Source organism: Ammodytes marinus (genome assembly GCF_949987685.1).
Source record: "Ammodytes marinus genome assembly, chromosome: 6".
Taxonomy (NCBI): Eukaryota; Metazoa; Chordata; class Actinopteri; order Uranoscopiformes; family Ammodytidae; genus Ammodytes; species Ammodytes marinus.
The window spans coordinates 22,309,717-22,332,799 of record NC_137235.1 but is presented as its reverse complement, the minus strand read 5'-3'; the positions used below and the strand labels follow the sequence as shown (position 1 = coordinate 22,332,799).

Sequence of the window (23,083 nt, the reverse complement as noted above, 5' to 3'; positions counted from 1 at the left end):
ATGGAAGTTAATTGCACATTTTGTTTTTGGAATAAGTAGTGTTGGGTCTTTTACCATAGCGATTCCCAATCCCTGGTCCCTGGACTGGTGCCGGCTCTTGGACCCAGGTCTTGAAATATTTTTTTAGTGTTTATTTTTAAAACCTAATCCATCCACAAAAAATATATTTAAATAGGTTATGCGGTGTTTCTTTGATTGGAAGCCTTGTTATCGCTTAGCAGCTCATTGTTTCTGGACAATTGCTATGTATCTCACGGACAGCATAGCGCTGTGCACACAGTGTGAGGGTGGGGGGGTGAAGTAGCAGGTAATACGTCCATAGTACAGAGATGAGCAGGTCCCAGCAAACACCCAGATCATCAATTCAGAGTATGTCATGGAAGAGAGACGATTAAAACGGTCAATAATCATATTGAAATATGGTGGCTTGATTGATTCACCATGTCAACTCATGCACTGACTAACATGAAGGGAAACTCACATAGCGGCCCAAGACTGTTTGATAGCAGCAGAGGGACTAGTAAAGATGAAAAGTCAGTCTAAAGACCTATTGATTTTTGTGTTATTTAATTCTTAAGTCACCAGAATGCGGGAAACAATGTATTTTAATCTCACATTTTTCTGGGGGAGAACCGCCAGACCCCCCACTTTACCTTGGGAATAAATTTCCTATGTTTCTAAAGGCAGGCAAGGAAAGTGTCAAATGTTTTTGCATAGGACTACAACAACAATAAACAGAAATTGTAAACCAACTCCAGGGTAAGCCATATGTTTAAAAATGTGTATAAAATGCAATTCTGCATATTCAAATGTTTGCAGAATTATAAATTCTTGCAATATTGTACCAATCTTATCTCTAAAATTGGCTGAAATGTATAATATATTTGTTTTTGAATTTTTACACTTATAGTATATATTAAACCTTTCTTAATTTATTTATTTTTTAAACACAAGTGCTGTGCCCTTATACAGTCTATGGTCGCATCTTACGAGGCTCAATTGTGTTTAACTAGCGCCGCATATTATCATTTTATTTTTCAATGTTGAACTTGAACTGCATATGGATTGTTGTTTGACTACAAGTTCTTGGAATGAAGATTTCAAGGGGTATAAACCTAAAAGTTCAAGAAATAATGTTTAAAGTGATAATTTATCGTTCATTTTTTACCCATCATCGGTCAAGTACATGTCTCAAAATGGCCATCCCTAGTACAAATATATGGCTTGATAATATTCAGTGTTTCACACTTCACTATTCTGAAATATTGTCTTTGCTTGCTGCAATGTATAGCTGGATAATTCCCCAGCCTATTCCAAAGGCAATTGCTAAATGTGTAAAACACTGAATGACATCATAATCATCTCATCTTGACAACTGCCTGGTAAAGACAGACTTACAGACTAAATTTAAACATGTGAAGGTATTCCTTTCAGACATTGGTATGAGGGCATTTTGGCACTCACCTTTTCCTGATCACATTGTATGTGGCACAGGGAGCAGGTATGGGGATACACCTTTGGAGCCACAGATGAGAAATCACTTATCATGGTCGGGGTAGGTAACTTCTTGCTGCTGCCGTGTGGTTTTGAGCCAGAAGAAGAGGATAAAGACCGTCTTGAGGAAGCATTGCTCCTGGTTTCAGATGTAAGATTAGGTTTTAGTTCATCACGCCTGTAGTCTCGGTCTAGATTACGAGATTTGGATGATGGTGGAAATTCTCTCCCAGGTGAACGATTGTTCTTACGACGGTCACTACTCGCCCTGCGATAATCCCGGTCTCCGTGCTTGCTTGATTCAGTGTGTTCCAAATGACTTTGTTGCCTTCCACCTTTATCCGCTTTTGGAACTGATGGGGATGGGTACATTTTAACTGTCCTTTCATTGGAGAGCTGCTCTCTTTTGAAAGTCTCTCTGGTATTACTCTTGTCATTTGCCCGACTGGCATGACCATAGTCAATGACTTTTCCTGCTGTCTGTGTAACAGTGAGAAGGCTGGGCACTTCTGGGGAGTGGGAAGGTGCCAAAGGCAAAGAGTGGGGAGGAGGCAGTGACATATCATGGATGGTGCGTGAGAACGAGGATGTGGAAGCCACAATTTGGTTGCCTGACTTGTTGATCTGAATGTCACGAAGTATAAATGGTAAAGTATCTGGGGTTAACTGATCATCAGGGTAGTGACTCAGCACTTCTAAGTCCTCATTTGAAAGTCCAAAGCTAGCCAAGATACTTCCTGCGCTCTCTGGTGTGTACAAACCCTTACCATCCACACCACCACTACTTCTGCCACCAAGGGGGTGTCGGGCTTGGGGTGACGGTGAGTCACTTACAGGGGCAGTCCAGTTTGGAATGCTTGTTCCAGCATGGCTGCTCGGAGCCTTCTGTTGAGGCCCCTTATGTTGTTGGGACTGTTGACTGGCACTAGGTGGTGGACCGGCAAATAGTTGAGTAGGAGGTTGGTAACTTGACCAGTCCATTTCTTGCTGGTGCCCAGACGGATTATCAGAGCTGTAGTTTCCGCGTTGACTAATCCCAGGATCTGAGCATTGGTTCTGGTGTTGGTTTGGCCGGCTCATGTGGTCAATGAGGCGGTGGTCCATGTCCCTAGGACCATGGATAGCTAGAGCAGACTCTAACTCATCTGGGAGCTGGGTGGGACGAGGAAACTGGAAACCCATCCCCTGCGATAGCATATCAGAAGAAGAGCGATTCTGATGTTGATTCGGAGGTGGAGGATGATGAGGCCTGGACCCGTTAGAGAAGGGCTGTAGCCCCTGTTGCTGGGAGTGATGGTGGTACATGGCAGCAGAGAGACACAGTTGTGTGTTTTTGTTAGTTTTGCTGTTTTTGTCCAAATTAATCCCAAAGGCTGATAGCGGCAGTTAATTGTGAGGACGGAGGATGGCCATGTGACTGTGAGGAGATTACGCTGCAGCAAACTGGTTGCCAACCGTTATGGTTGCTTGAGTAGCAAGCTACTGGAAAGCAATCTGTCCATGAGTTTCAATCTGCCAGTCGGAGAATTTTCACAGCAGAATCACAAGTCCAAATATGAATGGGTCCCCCTGGTAGTGTTGGCAACGGAGAATGTTGTACTGGTCTCCAACCGAATGGTGAGCGCAAGGTGAGTATGTCTGTGTACACAACGAGACTGTGAGGTGGAAAGGAGAAATACACTATTACAGATTAACCTTTTTTTTCATTTCACACGTAGCTATCAGAGAAATCTATCTTTCTTTTATAAAAAGTTTGTTTGTGGTTTCTTCCCTTTCAAGTTCTCAAAGAATTAAGCAATATGGTCAACCTTCCCATCTCTTTCCTGTAGTTCTTACAGGGTGGGAAAGGAAAGCAACATTATGCAACAAGACTGATTCAATAAAAAGCAAGAAAAAATAATATTAAACATACAGAGAAACTTAAAACACACACTATGGGCCTGATACAAATTAATGGATGCAATCTTGCTTGGACACGATACAGGGCAACTTTGCCTCGTGTGAGTGCACCCCAATACATATGTCCAAACATATAAGCCTTTGCCAAAATGTTCACAGCGGAACGAAACAATTCTACAAACCCACAGTGTTGCTGTTCACTGTATATTCTTTGCAGGACCATAACATAACAAATTATCACACTTTCCATGTCCTGGAATAGGTGCAAAATCAATACAAGTAGTGAACTACAGTGCACTTACAAGCCAGTAAAACGCAAACAACAACAAGGAGCCTTAAATAAACCTCCTGAACAGATTGGCCAGTTTAACATACTAAATATGTTTTACAAAACCCAATTAAGTGTAAGATAGGCTTACATTATATGTATTAGAACATAGTTTGGGCCCGGTCTATCATCTGGTATAACAAAGGTCCATGTGGTCTAAACATTTAGCTTAATCTTGTTTTCAGAATCCACCCTCTTGTTTTCTATGTTTACTTGATCCCAATTCTTCCTTGAGCAAAACTGGGGTGGAATCAGTGGTTGAAAGTCAGAAACAAAAGCTTGATTATAAACTCCATAGTTTCTATAGTAAATAGGTAAAATACTCCTGAGTCAAAGTAAAGTAACAAAACTGAAGAAAACAAGACATGCAGGTTTACATGTAATTTCCATTACAAATAACGGAGGAGAAGCGTACATGAAGCAAATATTTTAAAAGAGCTTTAACACTTGAGCTACATGTGTATAAAAAGTCCGGAAGCCTGTCAGACAAGAACGAGAGCAGTTTGGTTGTAAAGCCTAACATCTACTTAAATTATATTGCAGAGTAACATAGCTGCCTGAAAAATAACCAGAATTGGAAGGTCCCTCTCAAACCTATAATATAAACCAGAGATAATGAAGCTACAACATCCAACAATAACAGTGCTGACTTCTCGGCTGACTTTAAATTGATTGATCAAATTAAAATACAGCATATCTTCCCTTTTATCAGATCGTTCGGTAAAGAAATATTATTATAATCTATTTCTGGACACTCAGTTCGCACATTGAAGTTTAAAGTTCCAATTTTGATTGTGGTTTTCAGTAGCCTATGTATGTAGATCGACTTGAAGACTATTTACGGTCAATATTTAATTCTCTAAATCCCATGAATGAAGTAGCCCCTGCTTGGCTAGTCGAAATGCATTGGTGATGTGCTACAGGCCTGCTCAGATGAGACGCCAGTGTTTCTGAGGCTGGCCCAAATTTCCTGAGCTGAATGCACACAGTATGGTCTATATAATCGATAAACCAGCCACATATATGACCAACACCTCATACTATGATGGAAAAAAATTGTATTTGTTGGGATATATCATTTATGTTAAACGTGAATTTCGGGGCCCCGTACCTAGACCAGTGTATAGCAGCCATTTTGGATATTTTCAATCTAGCTAGCTAACGTTAACTCTCTACAGGGAAGCAAATTAACTGCTCCATAGCATTTTATGGAAACTCCTAACATTTCCGTGCCCACAACACACTCGATAAATACCTTATACAATGAGTCGATTTGGATCTTTGTTGTTACCGGAAAGTCCTGATTCCTTTCCAGCCCGTAGACATTGGTATAAAGTTAAGCCTGTGTTCTGTTCCGCCGCCAATAACACTTCCGCCCGGATATTTCATAATAAAACGGACTTCTCTCCTACATGCTTCTCTCGAGTCGTAGGCTGTTGAGATAGGCCTACTTATTGTATTCATTTTTATTTTCAACTATTAAGTAAACTATGTAAAAAAATAAAAAAAAATAAGAAGAAGATAACATAAGATTCATACTACTAGCTTTACGTTGCGTGTGGACGCACCATTGTGCAATCCCAACATAAGGTTTCATTGTGGCAGGTTAAATCAATTTTCCTGGGGCGGGGGGCAAGGAATTTTTAACACAGCTTTGCCAAACATCTAACTTTTATTTGGATGATTACATTATTTTACATTGCACAAAAGAAACACAATTATTTCACAAAGAATAAAAAACTACGACTGCGACCTATATTTTGGGTCGTTGTCGTGTTTTGAAGATAAAGCGATGACCCAGACCCAGCTTTGCTGCTGACTGCTTGAGGGTTTCTTTCAAGATCTTCACATATCCTTCTTTCTTCATGATTCCTTCCACCTTGACAAGATTTCCATTTCCAGGCGCACCGAATCCCCACAGCATAATACTCCCACCATTGTGTTTCACTATGGGGACGGTGTTCTTTGGGTTGTACGCCTCTCCCTTCTTTCTCTAAACTTAAGCAGCGTCTCTGTGGCCAAATAGCTCTAGTTTTGTCTCATCTGACCAAAGGGCGTGCTTCCGGTACCCTATACCTAATCTTTCTCCAGATCTGCAACCTCACAGTCCATTCCTGTGCAGGGTTCTTATTGTTTTCTTTGAGACTACAATTCCCGACATGGCTAAATCATTCACTAGGGTCTTGGCAGTTGTTCTGGGGTCTTTAGACACATCTCTCAGTATTTGTAATCTCAAATCTAATCTTTCGCTTCATACTGCCAGGCTTGTTCTGTACTGTGTGGCTCTCTTTGAATTTCACATTTATAAATTTAGCCTCAAATGACCATGGGATCAAAAGATGCAGTTTTCAGGGAATTACATTAAGCTGTTATTCTCTATCTGAATTTCAGTGTCACACAGACGAGGCTGCCCCTCATCAGATATGGTGACCTCCTAGTAACGGGCTCTGTGATGACTCCAGATAAGAATAGATGTGTCCAGATTAATGCCAGAGGTTGACAGAAGTACTCAAAACGATACTTTGATGTCTAACTCACTATTAAGGCAGTTACAGTAGGGTCACACATTCTGACGGCTGTTATCAGATAGGCCTATGGTGTCCCCATAGTTACTGGCTCTGTGATAACTAATAATAAGAAAAAATGTGTCCAATTACTGCAATAAGAGGACATAGCTCATGAAAAACAAAATGTTCTATGTTTTAACCATTTAAGAAGCAGTTAGAGTAGGGTCACACATTCTGATGGCTGCTCCTCGTCAGATATGGTGATCTCCTTTTACAGACTCTGTGATGACTCAAAATAAGATGTGTCCAGATAACTGTAGCCTACTAGGATGAACAATGTGTTGATGGTGAACTAATTTATTAAGTAGTTACATTTAATAGAAGATCACACACAATGTAGGCTAACTTCTTGGCTAGGCTATTTCTGTAGGCTTGTTTTATTTTACCTTAACATTTGATCTATTTTCGGATACACTCCGTTACTATGCCTGGTGTCGTTATGGCCACCAGCGATGTCCCTAATGGCCCCCAGGACGAGCGCCTTCTTCCGCAATCCAGCAGTGATCAGTGGCCAAGCCTGGTATTTCAGTTGTTTTGGCGGGCTGTGGACAGGTCAGTAATGTAATGTAATGTTTGGGTTGGCCTGTACCAGAAAAAAACACTTTTCTTTTTTGATATTTTTAAAGGAAGTCCACTTCTAGCCAGATGTTCAGTCACTCTGAAAGTTCTACATTTGTAGATGATTTGCCTCACGGTGGACCGATGGAGCTCAAACTTTTTTTAAATTAATTTATAGCTGTCCCTAGACAAATGTGCAACATCACATCTCTATTCCTGAGATCCTCTGAGATTTTATTTCCCTTTTGGCATGTCTGACCTGTATGGGTTCACTTTGGTGAGCCTAAACTGACCTGGTTTGATCTCTGTTTTATCTAATGCCGCCCAATTTCTTCCCTAAAGATCTCTCATTACATTGGTCCATTTCATCACTCAATTTGGCCCACCTGATTGTGTTTACCTGCTCGATTTAAGCAATGCAGCTCAGGGTTCACAAACATTTGCACATTGGCAAATCATTTTTTTAATCTGTTAAACAAACATCTGTTATTCCATATAAAAAATGCTGGTATTGATAAAAATGAATGATTCATAGTTAAACTGAATAAAGTTCACATAATTTCAAGCAGCACTGTAGCTTAACTATGATCATTAAATCCTCAGTTATTATCAAGGTACCTACTCAAAAAGCTCACTATCATTAAGTATCTCCAAAATGCCATCAAATTATTTTCTGTGATCTACTCTTAGTGACTTAGGAGCTAGTTTTAGCGCTAACATGCTTTGTGAATTACACTTATCTTAAAAAGTTAAGCGTCCTAAAATTAAGATGTTTTGTGAATATGGCCCCTGAAGTTTTATTTTTAAATCAAGTAAACACATGTAGGATTTGTTACAAGGGGTGGTGATGGAGCACTACACATTTCAGCTACCATAATGTTTTCTCACAGATCCACTGGATTCTGGTAGCACAGTTGACATCATTCAAGCCAATAAAATCAATCATTGTACGAAGGTCACCACAGTCTTCTCCCCCAAACGATCCATCAGGTTGCCCAAGGGCCCACTGTAACCTGCAGACAGTTTAAAAAAAATTGTATTAGCTGATCATGTAAGGACTTTTTCAGCAGAGACGTAGTATTGATGATGATTTGACTCGTAATTGTAATTGACATTGTAAATAAGGGTCACCCCACAATGATTTCTTGAGTATAAATAAAAGTTAAAAGAAAAAAAGCAGTTTGAAGCGTAGTGTGAATTTTAAACATTCTCTAGTCAGTCACACATATTGGCTATTGTGGCACTGCAGTAAAAACAGGAATGTAATCTTCCCGTAGACTTTGTTTGTCTTCAAGTGCCATTAGGGAACGGTTTGTAGCTTGTAACTATCAGGTTTCATCACTGTAGTTGACTTGTGGTTGGGGGAGGTGTGGGGGGGGCCCAAGTGTTCAGATAGTCGGTTAAGGAGTGAGTATGAGAGAGTGTTAAAAGCTGCAAAGAGTTCTAGGAGGATGAGGATACTGATGAAGCCTGAAGCTTTATGATGAAGCGGTTCATAAAAATGATGGAGCGTTTGCTAAGCTGTCTGAGTAGGGAGATATGAACAGTGAAGAGGTCAGTGTGATGGTCATAGACAGACAAGTAAAGGCACTGCAGCAGGAGGTGGTTGTGCCATTGGAGCATACCAAGTCCAAAGTTTGACCTTTGACGTGAGTGGGACTATGAACATGTTGTGTTTAGGGCTGTCAGCATTAAGATGTCAATCATGATTAGTTAAAGTGTGACAGGGGAAAAGCAAACGCATGTGGATTTTGAAAGGGAGCTGGATATACATTTTGATCGGTGGTGTTCTGCGTCCAGTGTTGGGTCATTTGAAGAGCTGCGTAACCTTGTTGTGCTGGAACAATTTAAGCAGTCGTTGCCTAACCACATATCTACTTATATCAATGAGAGAAAAGTTAAAACTCCAAAAGAAGCCGCTGTACTTGCGGACGAATATGGTTTAACACACAAACGTGTCTTTGGGGAGCAAGGTCCACAACGGTTTGGATTCAAAGACAGCGGGGAGAAAGGTGAATCGGATTTCAGTTGGGGTTCTTCAAAAACAGAGCAGGCAAAACTGGACATTGAACAATACAAACTAGATCTAGTTAGAGAAGGTAAGATGGCAGGAACTGATATAACTAGGTCTGCTGGTTCATCTAGAGTGGATTGTACTAAGAATCTCAGATTGCTGCCTAAATTTGATGAGGAAGACCCAGATACGTTCTTTTCCTTGTTTGAGCGTCTCGCTGATTCACAGGAGTGGCCTGATAGTGAACGTACGTTGTTACTACAATGCGTGTTTAGAGGTAAAGCCCAAAAGGCATATGCAGCTTTAACAGCAGAACAGTGCAAAGAGTATAAAATGGTTAAAGAAGCCGTGTTGAAAGCTTATGAATTAGTTCCTGAAGCCTACAGGCAGCTCTTCAGAAATTGGAAAAAAGGGGTTAGCTGTTCCGCTTAGTAGCTCAGAGCTAAGTACGGACAAAATTGTCCCTCCTTTTCAGATGCGACCCAGAGTGTTGAGTGCAGCTGATATTGCTTTAAGGTATGCTCCATTTATATCAGAGGGTTTTGCATCCTTAACTGACCATAGTAAGAAGGTGCCTGTCAAAGTTTTTAGAGATTCTGGGGCTCTACAAAGCTTTATTAGGGAGTCAGCCTTACGTTTTTCACCAGCCTCTGACACAGGAAGGTGTGTTCGAATCAGAGGAATGGATTTAAACACCATTGTTGTGCCTGTCCATACAGTGCATTTGTCTTGTGGCATGATACAGGGGGATGTAGAGGTGGGTGTGCGTCCAGATTTGTCAATGAAAGGGGTTGATATTATTCTGGGCAATGATTTGGCAGGAGCATGTATGTGGCCTGATGCGTCCACCTCTGATGGGTTGTGTGTAGTGTCTCCTGCTAAAGCGAGGTCTAAGGTCCCTGAGCAGTCGGTGGGTGCAGTGTCCCGTTCTCTCAGTGTGCTGCCAAGAGTTGACGTACAGATATCTGATCTTGGGTCTGTTTCTCATGCAGAATTTGTGAGGGACCAGAAAGAGGATCTCTCGCTAAAAGAGCTGTTTGAGCAGGCCGGGCACTCTATTAATGGGGGAAACAACTCGAGAGGTTATTTTCTCCATCAGGGCCTGCTGATGAGGAGGTGGGTCCTTCATGGGAGAAATTTGGCTGGGGGATCAGTGGGGAAGATTGTGCTTCCTGTGAAATATAGACAGCCGGTAATCACAGTGGCGCATGTAGCTGGTCAAGGGGGATTGAGGGGAACATATGGGCGGGTCCTTCAGGACTTTTTCTGGCCTGGTATGAAACGGGATATTCAACAGATCAGAGGCCAGAATAATGTAGCTGCTGATGCTCTTTCCCGGGCGCCATCGCCTTAGCTATACCCTCCCGCTTAACATTCGTCCCCGTGCTGTAGGGTCTTAGTTGCTGGGTCTCGGGGATGCCGGAAGATAAAATGTTAAGGAAAAGGGAGATATCTGGTCAACGTGTCAGTTGTTTGTCATGTTTGTATGTTCCCCGTAACTAACTGTGTTTGTTTTGCAGGTTAAGTGTTGAACCCTGTTTCTATGGAGGGGGGTGTGACAGCTCCTGGCACCTGGCTTCCAGGAGCTAATTGTTAATTGCATGCACCCCTGCTGGCTGATCTCGTCAGCTATATAAGCTGGAGTTATCAGCCACATGGGTCTCTCCCTGGCCTGCTGGTTGGTTTGGTTTGGTTTGGTTTGGTTTGGTTTGCTTTGCTTTGCTTTGGTTTGCTTTGCTTAGCTTTGTTTTGTTTTGTTTTGCGTTGGATTTGATTTGCTTAGTTAGTTTTGCTTTACACATACACTACATTCTTCACAGACACCGCACCCATTACTGATTACTGATATTCATGCACCCTTTAGTAGGTTACTTTATACTTTGTTTAAATAAAGTATTATTTGGTTAAACTAATTATCTTGTGTGGTTTCCTCCTTGTCCTTCCCTGGAGCCAGGGTGTGACAAAAGTCAGAGCATAAAGCGTTACTTTTTTTTGTAAATTGCTTGCTGTTATTTTACTCCTTTCAACCCACTGTCAGCGGTTAATAGTCACTCTAGTCAATGTGTGTGCTTGCAAGGCAAGGTACAGTAGCGTATACTTCTCTGCAGTAGGTAGACAAGGCTTCCTATTTTTTGCTCGATGCCAGAACACAGATCATCAATTTGGCAGAGACAATAAGTCATAAAACTAAACAACATTCAAACATCTGGTATTTTTTTAAGAATAAAACACTATAGACGGCAGATCATATTTGCTTAAGTGCATCAACAATATGTCATAATATGCTGAGCCAGGCCTAACAGGTCAGAGGTTATCAGATTGTTAATCATGGATGAGGAGAAGCTTCTAATTGAGCTGCAGTATCTACTGATTAATGACAGACATAACAATAAATAAACTATTCGTACAGCGCAGTTTTTCATATGTTAATCAATATCTCACTCTTCTTTATTCACTGGTGTTCCATCCACCCAGATCCAAGTTCCTTCCTCCTTTCTGTCAGTCATACCAACCCACGCTGCCATGGTGAATCCAGTAAGGAAGGCCTGTAATAGGGATAGCAGATAAAAGATTTGATTGCAAATCGAGATGAAAAACAGGGTGGGTTCCAGCCAGTTAGATTATGGTGGGCTGATATAATAATAGGTAGGCAGAGATACCTAATATGCGGGCAGAAATGTTTTGCCCTTGCAAGATCTTTGCGCTTGTTTTTTGGCACAGTGAATGTAATGTAAGCTTTTAGTCAGATCAATGCTGGGGGGTTACCATGATAGCACTGCTACCAGAAACTTTCCGCATCAATATAACAACCAACTGCCACCTTCCATGTAAAGCAAATGTATTTAATTTTCAAATGTTCTTATAAAATAAGAAATAGATAAAATATTCAGAATCATTTTCACAAAACCTTCACAACCTTCACAAAGACACCTCAGAACTTTATGAAATATCTCAGTATCTCTAAATTGAAAATCCACTTCTGTTGGCAGAAACACTGATATTAGGGAATTTTCCTGACAAAAGTAGTAAAATTGCAAGGAAAAAATCTAATTTATGTAATAAAAAAAACCCAGTAAAACACAAAATGCAATCGACTTTGACTTTTTTCAGATTTTTAAACAGGCAGCACTCTTTACTCTGCAACTGTAAAAACAGTACAATAGATTGGTCTGCAGACCCATGTTCTATGATAGAGGGGCCCATTTCAACAGATAAAGGGTGGATAGCTACTTTTTATGAACAATTTAGAATTCACACATCAAGCCTTCAAGCCCCCCTCACACATACATTAATAGCTCTGCCCCTTAGACAGAGCTATTAATGCTGTTGTTTTTATGCTTGCTTTTGTATTTCTCCCCCCTCTTTTGGACCCTGTTGTTGACATGAGTAACTGAGCTCTTTGACTATGCACCATGAAATGTTACTATCAGTATCTCTGGTTTAGGGCTCCCTGAGCCCTTGGGCCACTGGGCCTGTGCCCGGTGTGCCCATGCAGTAATCCACCCCTGGCCAGCAACAGCATCGTGAGAGGCGGAAGCAGCACCAGGCTTATTTACAGGCTTGAATAAGTGATACGTTACACAGAATGTTTTGTAGGTCGGTCTGGATAAAGTAGGTGTTGTAATGTAACTATCCTACGTAGCGCAAGGCGTAGGGATATGTGATGTCATCAATGATCAAGGTCCGCTATTCACATGTTAGTGCGCAGCCTAGTGTGTATTATGTCCAGTCAGTCTCTGGTGTTATGCTAATTATTAATAAAACATATAAAGACAGTTACCTTCTCCTGATACTTCTAAATAACACTTCAAGGTGTCAGAAGTAGTCAAAGGATGCCGAAGTTCCCACCACCCGAAAGCTTAGACTTTTCTCCCCCGAGTCCCCCGGAACAAATTATCTCACTGTGTAGCCTATGTGTTTGTATTTTCAACAATAGAACAAAGGTTTAAAAAATCTGAGACTAGGTTATAAAGAATAACTTAATACACCAACTTAAATATATTAAAGTTGCTGTATCAGTATCCAATTAATTTCCCATAACATCCACAGACACCAGTAAAAATATGCAAAATTTAAAAGAAAATAAAAAAAGCCACTAGGGGGTGCTGAAGCATCCGTAGCACCCCTTGCAACCATGGGCTCACACTGCACACACTATAGACAGGTAGTGGATGGTGAGTAGATAATCACTGATTTTGCATTTAAGGTAAGTAATTCCAGTAAGTTAGAGTCATATTTAAAGTTTAAAAATATTGTTGTGATTAATGGGGATAATTTCCTGAATAGTAATTATTTTGGCCAGAATCATGACATGGCATTTTAATTTTGTTCAACAGGTTCAAAACAAAGGAACAGTATCACACACCATCAATTACAGTTTTCTGCGACCAAGTTTCTGTATCAACCCAGGCAAAGTTTTTGTTTCGCTGACATAATAGAATGAAAACATACGAACAATATGTCATCCTGTTGCCTACATATTCTCACAGAGTTATTCCTTCAAATTCAAAGATTTAGTTTTTGATGGTTCTCAAGTCAAACAGTAAATCAGGAATCAGCAGTGTGTGTCTACCTGCTCCTGAGTGCTGTTAATGATGACCAGGTCAGCGTCTCTCTGCTGACAGTCCTGCCGGCTCTGGTCCCAACTGCTCCTCCCAGACGAGATGTAGTAACAGCTGGAGCCAAACCTGATCCAGTCCTGTGGACAGCCGACTGCCTCACACACACAGGACGCTGCAAGTCCACACAACATACCAAGCTAAGGACAACAGTCAGATTAGTGTAGGTGAAATATAGCAATTTTGATGAGTTATTGGCTCATTAGGCTCAGTAATGAAGTTCCCTCACAGGAAAAATAAAGTTATTTGAATATGAATTTGAATTGATCTAGGAAAATAAACATATTTGAATAGAAATATGGGAAATATCAGTCTCTTAAGCTGCTCAATGCACTTCTACAGTGCAGATGGAAAGTATTCACAGTGCTTCACTTTTTCCACATTTCGTAATGTTTCAGCCTGGAAAAATGCTGGATTAAATGTATTTGTTTTCCTCAAATTTCTACACATAAGACCCCATAATGACAACTTAAAAAAGTTTGTTTGAGATTTTTGCAAATGTATTCAAGGTCCATTCTGTTTCCAATGATCATCCTTGAGATGTTTCTACAGCTTAATTGGAGTCCATCTGTGGTAAATTCAGTTGTTCGGACATGATTTGGAAAGGCACACACCTCTCTATATGCAGTAAGTTCCCACAGATAAAAGTGCATGTCAGACCACAAAACAAGCATGGAGTTGAAGGAATTGTCTGTAGACCTCCAAGACAGGATTGTCTCGAGGCACGGATCTGTTGAAGGGTACAGTAGCATTTCTGCTGCTTTAAATGTCGAAGGAGTGGCTTCAGGACAACTCTGTGAATGTCATAGAGTGACCAGGCAGAGCCCAGACTTGAATCCCTATTGAAAATCTCTGGAGGGATCTTAAAATGGCTGTGCACCAACGCTCCCCATCCAACCTGATAGAGCTCGAGGGGTTCTGTAAAGACTTATGGGCGAAGCTGGCCAAGGATAGGTGTGCCAAGCTTGTGGCTTCATATTCCAATAGACTTGAGGCTGTAATTGCTGCCAAAGGTGCCACAACCAAAGTATTGAGCAAAGCCTGTGAATACTTATGTACATATTATATTTTCCTTTTTTATTTTTTAATACATTTGCAAAAATCTCAAACAAACTTTTAAATTGTAATTTTGGAGTATTATGTGTAGAATTTTGCTTCTTAAATTTAATCCAGCGTTATTCCAGGCTGTAACATAACGAAATGTGGAAAAGTGAAGCGCTGTAAATACTTTCCGTAAGCACTGTATGTAAGGGGGCATTTCCCATAGTGAGATATCTCACTCATGCTACTCAGAGAACAGGGGGTTACGGAATAACCTAACGTTTTTTTAAAAGCAAAACAATGAGCTAGACACTAAAAAGCTGGGTGTTGTCTTTCTACCGTTATCAGTGGGCTCTCTCAGAACAAGCCTCAGAGAGACGTTGAGAATCCCTTGAAGAACACACAGCAGTCCCAGGCTCAGCACCAGCACACTGACAGGGTTTAACTCTGTACAACACACATACCAACCATTTTCATTTGTTTATCATTGCCCTGTTACCGATCAGTGAACACGCATCTGCTACTGAAGATTAACTCTCTTAAAAAACAAAACCCACTTTAACAATCATAATGTTGATATTCTATTCTATATTCTCACGTGGTCCCAATTACTTACTTGATTTAGGAGTCTTCTCTGTAGCAGCATCCTTAGATTCAGGTGTTGGGAACTGCATGTACACGCCAATTTCAGCATTGATATCGGACTCACTTGAACGAAAAAACACAGCCATTTCATCAGCAGCTGCAGTGAGGTGTGCTTTATGTTTAAGTTGTGCAGGACTTCTACAGTTACACCTTTTCCTGCCCGTCACGGGTCCCTCTGTCTTTAGTAGTGTTGCCTCATCAAATGTTTCCTCCTAATTGTTGACAACTGTTTTTGTTACCAAGATGATCAAGTTATTGATTTTGATAAATCATGATAACATTTTTATGTTTAGGGTTTGATGTAACTGAAGGATCAATGACGTAAAATATGGTAAAATACAAATGTCTTTTAATGTACATTTTTAGATTAAATTAAATCTTACCTTCTGTGCATTTCTGTTAGTCCAGAGCTCTCCAAATTCAACAAAAAATATTCAAATTGAGGTTGCCAATTATTATTTTAAGTTCAAATGATATCTCAATGTACTCCTGTGCACCACTAATTAACCTAAACATTACATCTGAATTATGTCATGATAATAATTACCCAATCAAATCTAATCAAACCGGGAATCATTCTAGATGTCCTGACTGCCATTGTGTGAGCCTAATTTCAGCATTTAAATCTAAGTTGAAGATAACATAGAATCTCAGGTTGTACATGATCCTCCTATTAAACCAAATCAGTGTGTACGAATGTCCTGTTGAGGAAAGAGTGAGCCCAGTGTGACAGAAATGTGGTGACATTTTAGACCAAGGCATTTATTTTCCATTAAACACAGATCATCAAATGGAGGCATTGGCGTCATTCACAAAGTATTCTGTACAAAGCAATTCAGCAGATCGATATATATGAAAAAAATAAAAATAATTGCTAGCTCTATGAGCTCGTGTGTATGTGTTGCAGACAGACGTCAATTTCACAACCAAACAGACCACATTAGGCCATTGTGTCTTACAAATGCAACAGCACATTAAGTCCCTAAATTATATATATATATATATGAATCTATGACTATACATATTTGTGTGTATACTGTATAACTTGTCGCTGGCATTAGACCCAATAGTGGGATCGGGAGATGTTGTTTTGTCTAGAAAGATTACCACTCATTCACATATACAGACTTTGAGTGACACACAACCCCTCCTTCCACATCATCTACACATTTGCAACTACTGGTCAAAAGCATAGATAGTATATAAAAGTCAAAAGACGCCACAATAGTGGTGCAAGAGGAAGTAGCACTTGTGTTTCATCAGGTTATAAAACAGTCTTGAGTCACAATGGGCGGTGTCAGGATTTCACAGTAACTGGCAGCCTGACACTTCTGCTGTGTTTCAGTCCCTATGTGTGTAAAAAGTGTTAGTAGCAATAACATTAAATGCCACTTATGACTATTGTTCCTCGGGTGGTACCTACAGGAGGTCTAGCTGCTAACATAGTTCTCCAGCGGGGTCAAAATATATTTAAAATAATATTTAAAAAATGAAAAAACATTGGTTTATCACTTAAGCTATGATGTTGATCAATGATACAGTCTGGAAGCCAGCCTGACTGTTGCCATGTAGTGTGGTATCACTGAGGAGGAGGGGGGGGAGGAGGAGGTGGGGGCAGGTTAGAGAAGGGGACAGAGTGTGGGGGCCAGTACGGAGAAAAGGATGGGTTGAAGAAAGCGGGAGGGAGGGGAGGGGGGAAGTGAGGGAAGCCATGAGGGGGGGGAGGGTACGGGCAGGGAGGGGGCATCCTGTACATGGGAGGGACAGGTCTGTCTGTGTGTTGGAACATTGGCTGGTAAGGCCTGGGGTTCTGGGGCCTGGGTGGAGGCCGTGCATGTCTTGGTGGGAAACCCCTGACATCACGCTGCTTCAGCAAGGCATTCTGGGACGTGTGGGTGGGACTATCTGAGATGAGAGAACACAGATGAAGCAAAGGAAGAAAAAAAAGATGGAGAAAGATTAATAGAAAAGGTTATGACCTTCAACTTTAGACACCTTGGATAAGACTGTATTCTCTTAATGCAGGAATATTGAATATATTTTGTGTATGAATACCTGTATTGTTATTGTCCCTCTTCTTTTTGGAGTTCTTCCCTTTCCTCTTAGCGTCGTGCTCTCTTTCATCGTCACTATAATCTAAAGCCTGGAGAGCAGGAGACAGACATCGCAGGACACTCAATACATTTTGCATGTAGCCACTAAATGTCTCCACTCACTCATTTCTGGCTTCATTGCATAACATAGTGTCTGTGCTTACCTCTGCTGGTGGTTCTTGGTCGTTCTTCCAGGACGCATCAGATCCCTTTAAACTGAAAGAAAACAATTTTTCACCAAAATTGTCAGAAACTTCAATTCATCATTACCAAAGTGACTTTTACCGAGCAAACTAGCTATATAACTAATACTGATGTGTTCTATACAATATATGCATGTGTGTGTGTGTGTGTGTGTGTGTGTGTGTGTGTGTGTGTGTGTGCATGTGTGCGTGTGTCTGAGAGATGGAGAGAGAGAGAGCCCTCACAGTTTGAGCTGCTGCGTGAGGATGTATGCTGTATACTCTTTGATGGCCGGTGCGTAGTAAACAGTCAGTCCCTCTGTTAGCCCTTTACTGCTTATCTGGTCCACACAGTTAAAACGCAAAATATACAGCGGGCTTCGGACGGGACCAAACACCTCAAACACCTGAACACATACAAAGCACAATTATTTTTGTTATTAACAGTTATTTTACCAGGAATATTCCCATCGAGATTGAAATCTCTTTTTCAAAGGAGTCCTGGCCAAGAAGGCAGCACAGAAACACAAAAGTTTCACATTTAAAAAAACTAATTCAAATAAAATACAAGACACAAAAAAAGACAAATCACAAAAGAGCATCAATTACATTTAAAACAAGTCAGTGCTCAGTAACCGGACATGTACAGTTAATGGTTAAAGGTTACATAGTCCTTAATCCTACTTTTGTAAATTGTTCATGGTGATTTGGGATTCCAGTTTAAGGTGTTCCTGTAGCTAACACCATGATGAGGGTGCAAAAGATTTAAAGGCACTTTCAACAAACCTAGTGCGGCTCAGAGGAATGTTATACATAATGAAACTGCTAGACCGAGTGATACGAGTACTGTTGGTTCTAGGAGCCAGTAGAGAACACAAATAGGGAGGCAGTTTGTGCAAAATTGCCTTGTAAAGAAACATATACCAGTGTTCCATTCTACAGGTATAAGGAAGACTTTCTCATACATCTTGCAATGGTGTGTTCGGAAGCCAGAGGCAGATACAAATTGTAATGCTGCATGGTTCACAGAATTAAGGATGTTCAGAGACGATGAATTTGCATGCATATATAAAATATCACCATAGTCAATAACGGATAAAAGAACTGCTTGAAAATTGTTCTTCCTGGCACCGAAAGAAAAACTGTACAAGAAACCTTGTTTACACAATAGTACCATGAGGGAAGCAACAAGAGGCACACTAACACAGATCACATGAAAAACATTGTAAGCGTAGATGGAGGTTGCTCCACCCACCTTGCCCAGGGCCAGCCTATCAGATCTAAAGATGATGCTGTCATCATTAAGAGGGGGCGTGTCTTTCAGAGACTGGATGACAACTGCAGAGACAGAAAGAGTGGTTAGAGACTGAGCTCACAAAAACACATTCAAATGTTTTTTCTTGAGAAATCCCAGTGTTAAGGTTGTGTCCCTTCAATGAGTGTGTGAGTATATTTACCAAGTTGCTGTATAATACTGGAGATTGTTCCTACAGGCTGCAGTTCTGCATCTTCTGGTAATGACACATTCACCTCCTCCACAGCTGGCAGCTCCTACACACAAACATTATGTCATAGAAACAGGTTAAGAGGGCTGCTGTGTCTGTCTTTGTTCTCTAAGACCCTGTTTCCACCTGGCATTAATATGTGGTTTTTAGGATCCGATCGCGCTAACTACAGGTGGAAACACGCTCAATGCGCATTGAATGCGCATTGAAATTATCCACATTCGGAGGTGGTTTGAGACCACATATCCACATACCCATTAACAGTGGAAACACGTATGTGTATCTCATACACATTAGGCCCCGCCCACTCAACTGCGGCGAGTGACTGGGCGGAAACTCGTACTCATTCACGCGACAATTCACGTCATAAAAGCGCACCGTTGCAGGTAAACACATAGACATTATAAAGGATCCTTTATAATGTCTATGTGTGGAACAACTGTGGTCAAGCCAGCGGTCTCTTGTTTTTGCATGGTCAAACCAGCCGCTTCTTTATTTATTCCCCCCGTGTTGTTGAGAGCACAGAGACGGCTCGGTGCAACTGATAGAGACAGTGAGCGAACAGCGCTGGCTGCGGCAGCTTCGTGACATCGTAGCAGTGGGACACAGTGTAGCCAACTGATTCATTTAATGACGAGGAAAAACACCACAATAAACAGTGCCGCGCTCACATTTTCGCCAAAACACACTGACTCTCTTCACTCTAGCCGACGTGACTACAAGGCGGAAATGATTCTTTCGACCAACTGTGGTCAAGCCAGCGGTCTCTCGTTTTTGCTCGGTCAAACCAGCCGCTTTTTTATTTATTCCCCCCGTGTTGTTGTGAGCGTGTATTTACTACTATGGCGTAAACACACAGAGACGGCTCGGTGCAACTCATAATAGAGACAGTGAGCGAACAGTGCTGGCTGCGGCAGCTACGCAGTGGGACACAGTGTAACCAAGTGATTAATTTATTGACGAGGAAAACACCACACAATAAACAGTGCTGTGCTCACATTTTCGCCAAAACACAAGACTCTTGCCGAGGTGACCATAGACATTATAAAGGAATTTATAATGTCTATGGTCGTGGATGGTCAACACTTCTTCTTCTTCTTTTATTTCCGGCAGACTAGGCAAGGGCGGGGCACTGCTGCCCCCGCCGCTTAAAAACAACAGTATAAGCGGAAATGAGCTGATTTCCATATAGCGCGGGGAATTCGAATCCGGATCGCAAACGCGCATAGAAGACGCATTGTTAAGGCCAGGTGTGAACAAGCATATCACATTTACATATAACGATCGGATTCCTCAGAACCACATATTAATGCCAGGTGGAAACAGGGTCTAAGATCAAGGTGTGCGAGTCATTGCTACTCCTACTAGGGATGGAGGACTGATGCTTGAGTAGTACCGGTTCTGGTTCAGTACCCATATACGGATAAGCTCCTAGACAAATGATACTGGTATTGATATTAATGCAACGTTAATCATCCTGAAGATGAAGCTGCAGGCATCAAGCTGTGATTGTGTTTAACGTTGTGTAAGTGTGTGTTTACATTCAGCAACCAGCAACCTCATGAAACGTACAAATACAAAATTAAACAACCCCAGTTCCGAATGACAGACTGACCTCGAGCAGGACTTCGTCTCTGGTTTTGATTGGGGCTGGTTGGCTGAAACCTTCATCATCATCCTCTTCAAACACGCGGGAAGAGGGAGAAGAGGAGGAGGAGGAAGAGGAGGAGGAAGAGCTGTCACTGACAGGGGAGAAAAAGCATCAGGGTCAGTTATTCAGTATAACAGTGTCAGTACCAACATTACTATTGGTGCAAAAATGTATACCAAGTCCCTAGGGATGGGAGGATAGATTTTTTAAGATTTAAGCGCCAATTAAAATAGAAAAATATGTGTCAGAAAACTAATTAATCCAGTGAATATTTTTTGATCAGAATAAACATGGATTTCACATGGCAATTAGGTGTTGCAAAATCAAGAAACATTTTCATACCCTTCCCGTAAAAAATCCAGAAACTACAGTGTGTGTGTGTGTGTGTGTGTGTGTGTGTGTGTGTACCTGTCTGAATCCTCCGGATCACAGTCCTCTGTCTTAAACAATTCACATCCTGTTTCTTCAACATGGATTTGTGTATTTGATGATGTATCCGCTGTCTCTGGAATTACTATGAGACTTTCTAGTTGCGTTGTCATGGTCACCTCCATTTCCTCTTCCTCCTTGTGTGCTCCTAACATCTCTCCGTTTTCCTCTGATCGTTTTTCATCCATCTGAAAAGTGCACACATTTTAAATATTTATAGTCATGTCTTCAGATAACACAATGAATTAAAGGCTCCACAGCTTTGTTGGTCCTTAGTTCAAGCAGCTTGCTGTGAGAAACAACGACAGTCCAGCCCATTTACACTAACAATTAAACTGCATGGTATATTTCTTCACCGCCAGAAAGTGGTTTCAGTCAAATAAAAAAGGTAATTCCGCATATAAAAAAGGGAGTGAGTGAACTCAAATCAGTCCCACATAAACACAAGTATAATACCTCCCTTAATGTATGTAGCCTTTAAGTCATGCCTGACAATGTTGACACATTTCTTTAACAAAACACATGGAGATTATTTAGTTGCCATGTTGTTTTTATGTATGATGACTTACTTCAGAACCTTTCAAAAAACTTCCTCAGAAATTGGAAGAGGGTATTGACATAGTGGTTTGCAGGATATTATTTTGAATTTAAAATATTCTAAAACGACAACACTTAGTAGTGCCTACATGACTGATGTGTTTTTAATCGTTCCCAATATATCCCAGTATACTTGCCATACTATATCTATATTACTTTTTGTGATTGCTTTGCCCGCAACTTTATTAAGCGGGACTTGTATGTCAACATTCTGTTATTGCAGTGATTGCTTAGCCAGTAAATCAACATCCTCATTACCTTCTACTCCCTGAAAACATATACAACTTAAAAAATCTTTTTTTTTTGTATACTAGCTTTACAAGACGTCTCTTGTCCCATGTCTTAATAGTCAGTTATAGCCCATGTAAAGGCCTATCCCTATTCAAGAAATACAAAGTAAGTACACAAAAACTGTTTTATTTACATGCACGGTGGCATCAGTCGGCTAGTGGAGCATGGAGCTAAACAGGACTAACATAACAGCGTTGAATTGAAGTAACGAGGCCGCGAACCAGCAGGACCACAAAACCTCCAGGAGCACAGAGCGTCCACTCGCTTCATGTGTCTCAGTTACAACAAGTTTTCCTTCATAATTACCTGTCTGTCTGGTAGTGAAGCTCATGGACGCGTGCTGCGAAAACCACCTCGTGAATGAATCTCGAACAGTATCCTGCTACGGCTCAACCGCTTCTTCTTCTTCGAGTTCTACATCGGAAGGCATCCAGCTTAACAGTGCATTACCGCCCCCTTCTGCTCCGGAGTGTTGATCACACACTAATACACTAATAGGCTAGCTAGTAGTCCTACACTACCTTAAAAAAATACAGCAGAAAAATAAATAAAAAACTTCATGTAAAAAAAGACCCGTTAACCTTACTAATTAATCACTGCTTGCCAACAAGATTATATTGTGGTTCTTATCATTGAAAGAATGTGTATTTGATCCATGTGTCTTTTTTATTAGGCCTACATTTTCTTTTATTGTCAGATTTCTATTGTTTGTCTCAGTTTAATTGATGTATTCATAACATTAATAGGGTAGCTATATGTGTAGGCCTACATAAGTCAGTTGAACAGTTGACTAGAATTTAACAATGTTGTAAAACACATACTAGGCCTATTAAAAAAGGAACAGAAACCCCTCAATGACTACCTTAGAGGAACGAACCACCCACTGGGTCTGGGGGTCTTTCAAGATGGGTGACAGACTGGCAGGAGTAGACCCCAGGCCTAAACATACATATTATTTAGGTTTCTTCTATCAGAGATATTAAAGTTAATCTCTAAAATCTCTGTGTACATTTACCAACCCCGTTCATCCCAAATCATCTTCCCCTTTTAGCTTCTCTCAACACACACATTAACACACATACAACTACCAAAGATCAATACTCGCACACACACACACACACACACACACACACACACACACACACACACACACACACACACACACACACA

General features: G+C 40.9%; 3 protein-coding genes across 7 annotated transcripts in view; all 3 read right to left on the bottom strand.

The window, feature by feature from the left end:
- The window catches only part of LOC307252039 (uncharacterized protein), a 29,802-nt gene extending 24,713 nt beyond the window's left edge, over positions 1-5,089 (bottom strand). For 4 of the 5 annotated variants that reach the window (XM_080029573.1, XM_080029577.1, XM_080029575.1 and 1 more), the window contains exons 1-2: positions 4,977-5,089; positions 1,465-3,149 (exon numbers count right to left, since the gene is read on the bottom strand). In XM_080029573.1, coding sequence (XP_079885699.1) covers positions 1,465-2,799 — 1,335 coding nt within the window. In that variant the 5' untranslated portion in view covers positions 2,800-3,149; positions 4,977-5,089. The remainder of the gene's footprint in view (positions 1-1,464; positions 3,150-4,976) is intronic. The other variant, XM_080029574.1, reaches the window with a different exon arrangement.
- A 6,209-nt stretch (positions 5,090-11,298) lies between these two features.
- LOC307251467 (C-type lectin domain family 17, member A-like) lies at positions 11,299-15,194 on the bottom strand (the record flags this gene model as incomplete). Its single annotated transcript, XM_080028838.1, has 4 exons — positions 11,299-11,406; positions 13,434-13,594; positions 14,860-14,967; positions 15,137-15,194. The coding sequence occupies 4 exons, from the start codon at positions 15,192-15,194 to the stop codon at positions 11,299-11,301; spliced, it is 435 nt and encodes a 144-aa protein (XP_079884964.1).
- A 707-nt stretch (positions 15,195-15,901) lies between these two features.
- Positions 15,902-22,302, bottom strand: naf1 (nuclear assembly factor 1 homolog). The gene is made up of 9 exons (XM_080029215.1): positions 22,220-22,302; positions 21,005-21,213; positions 20,561-20,687; positions 18,898-18,991; positions 18,696-18,778; positions 17,687-17,847; positions 17,423-17,474; positions 17,221-17,308; positions 15,902-17,070 (listed from the first exon to the last, which is right to left on the bottom strand). The coding sequence occupies exons 2-9, from the start codon at positions 21,211-21,213 to the stop codon at positions 16,745-16,747; spliced, it is 1,140 nt and encodes a 379-aa protein (XP_079885341.1). The 5' UTR covers positions 22,220-22,302; the 3' UTR covers positions 15,902-16,744.
- Positions 22,303-23,083: the final 781 nt, after the last annotated feature.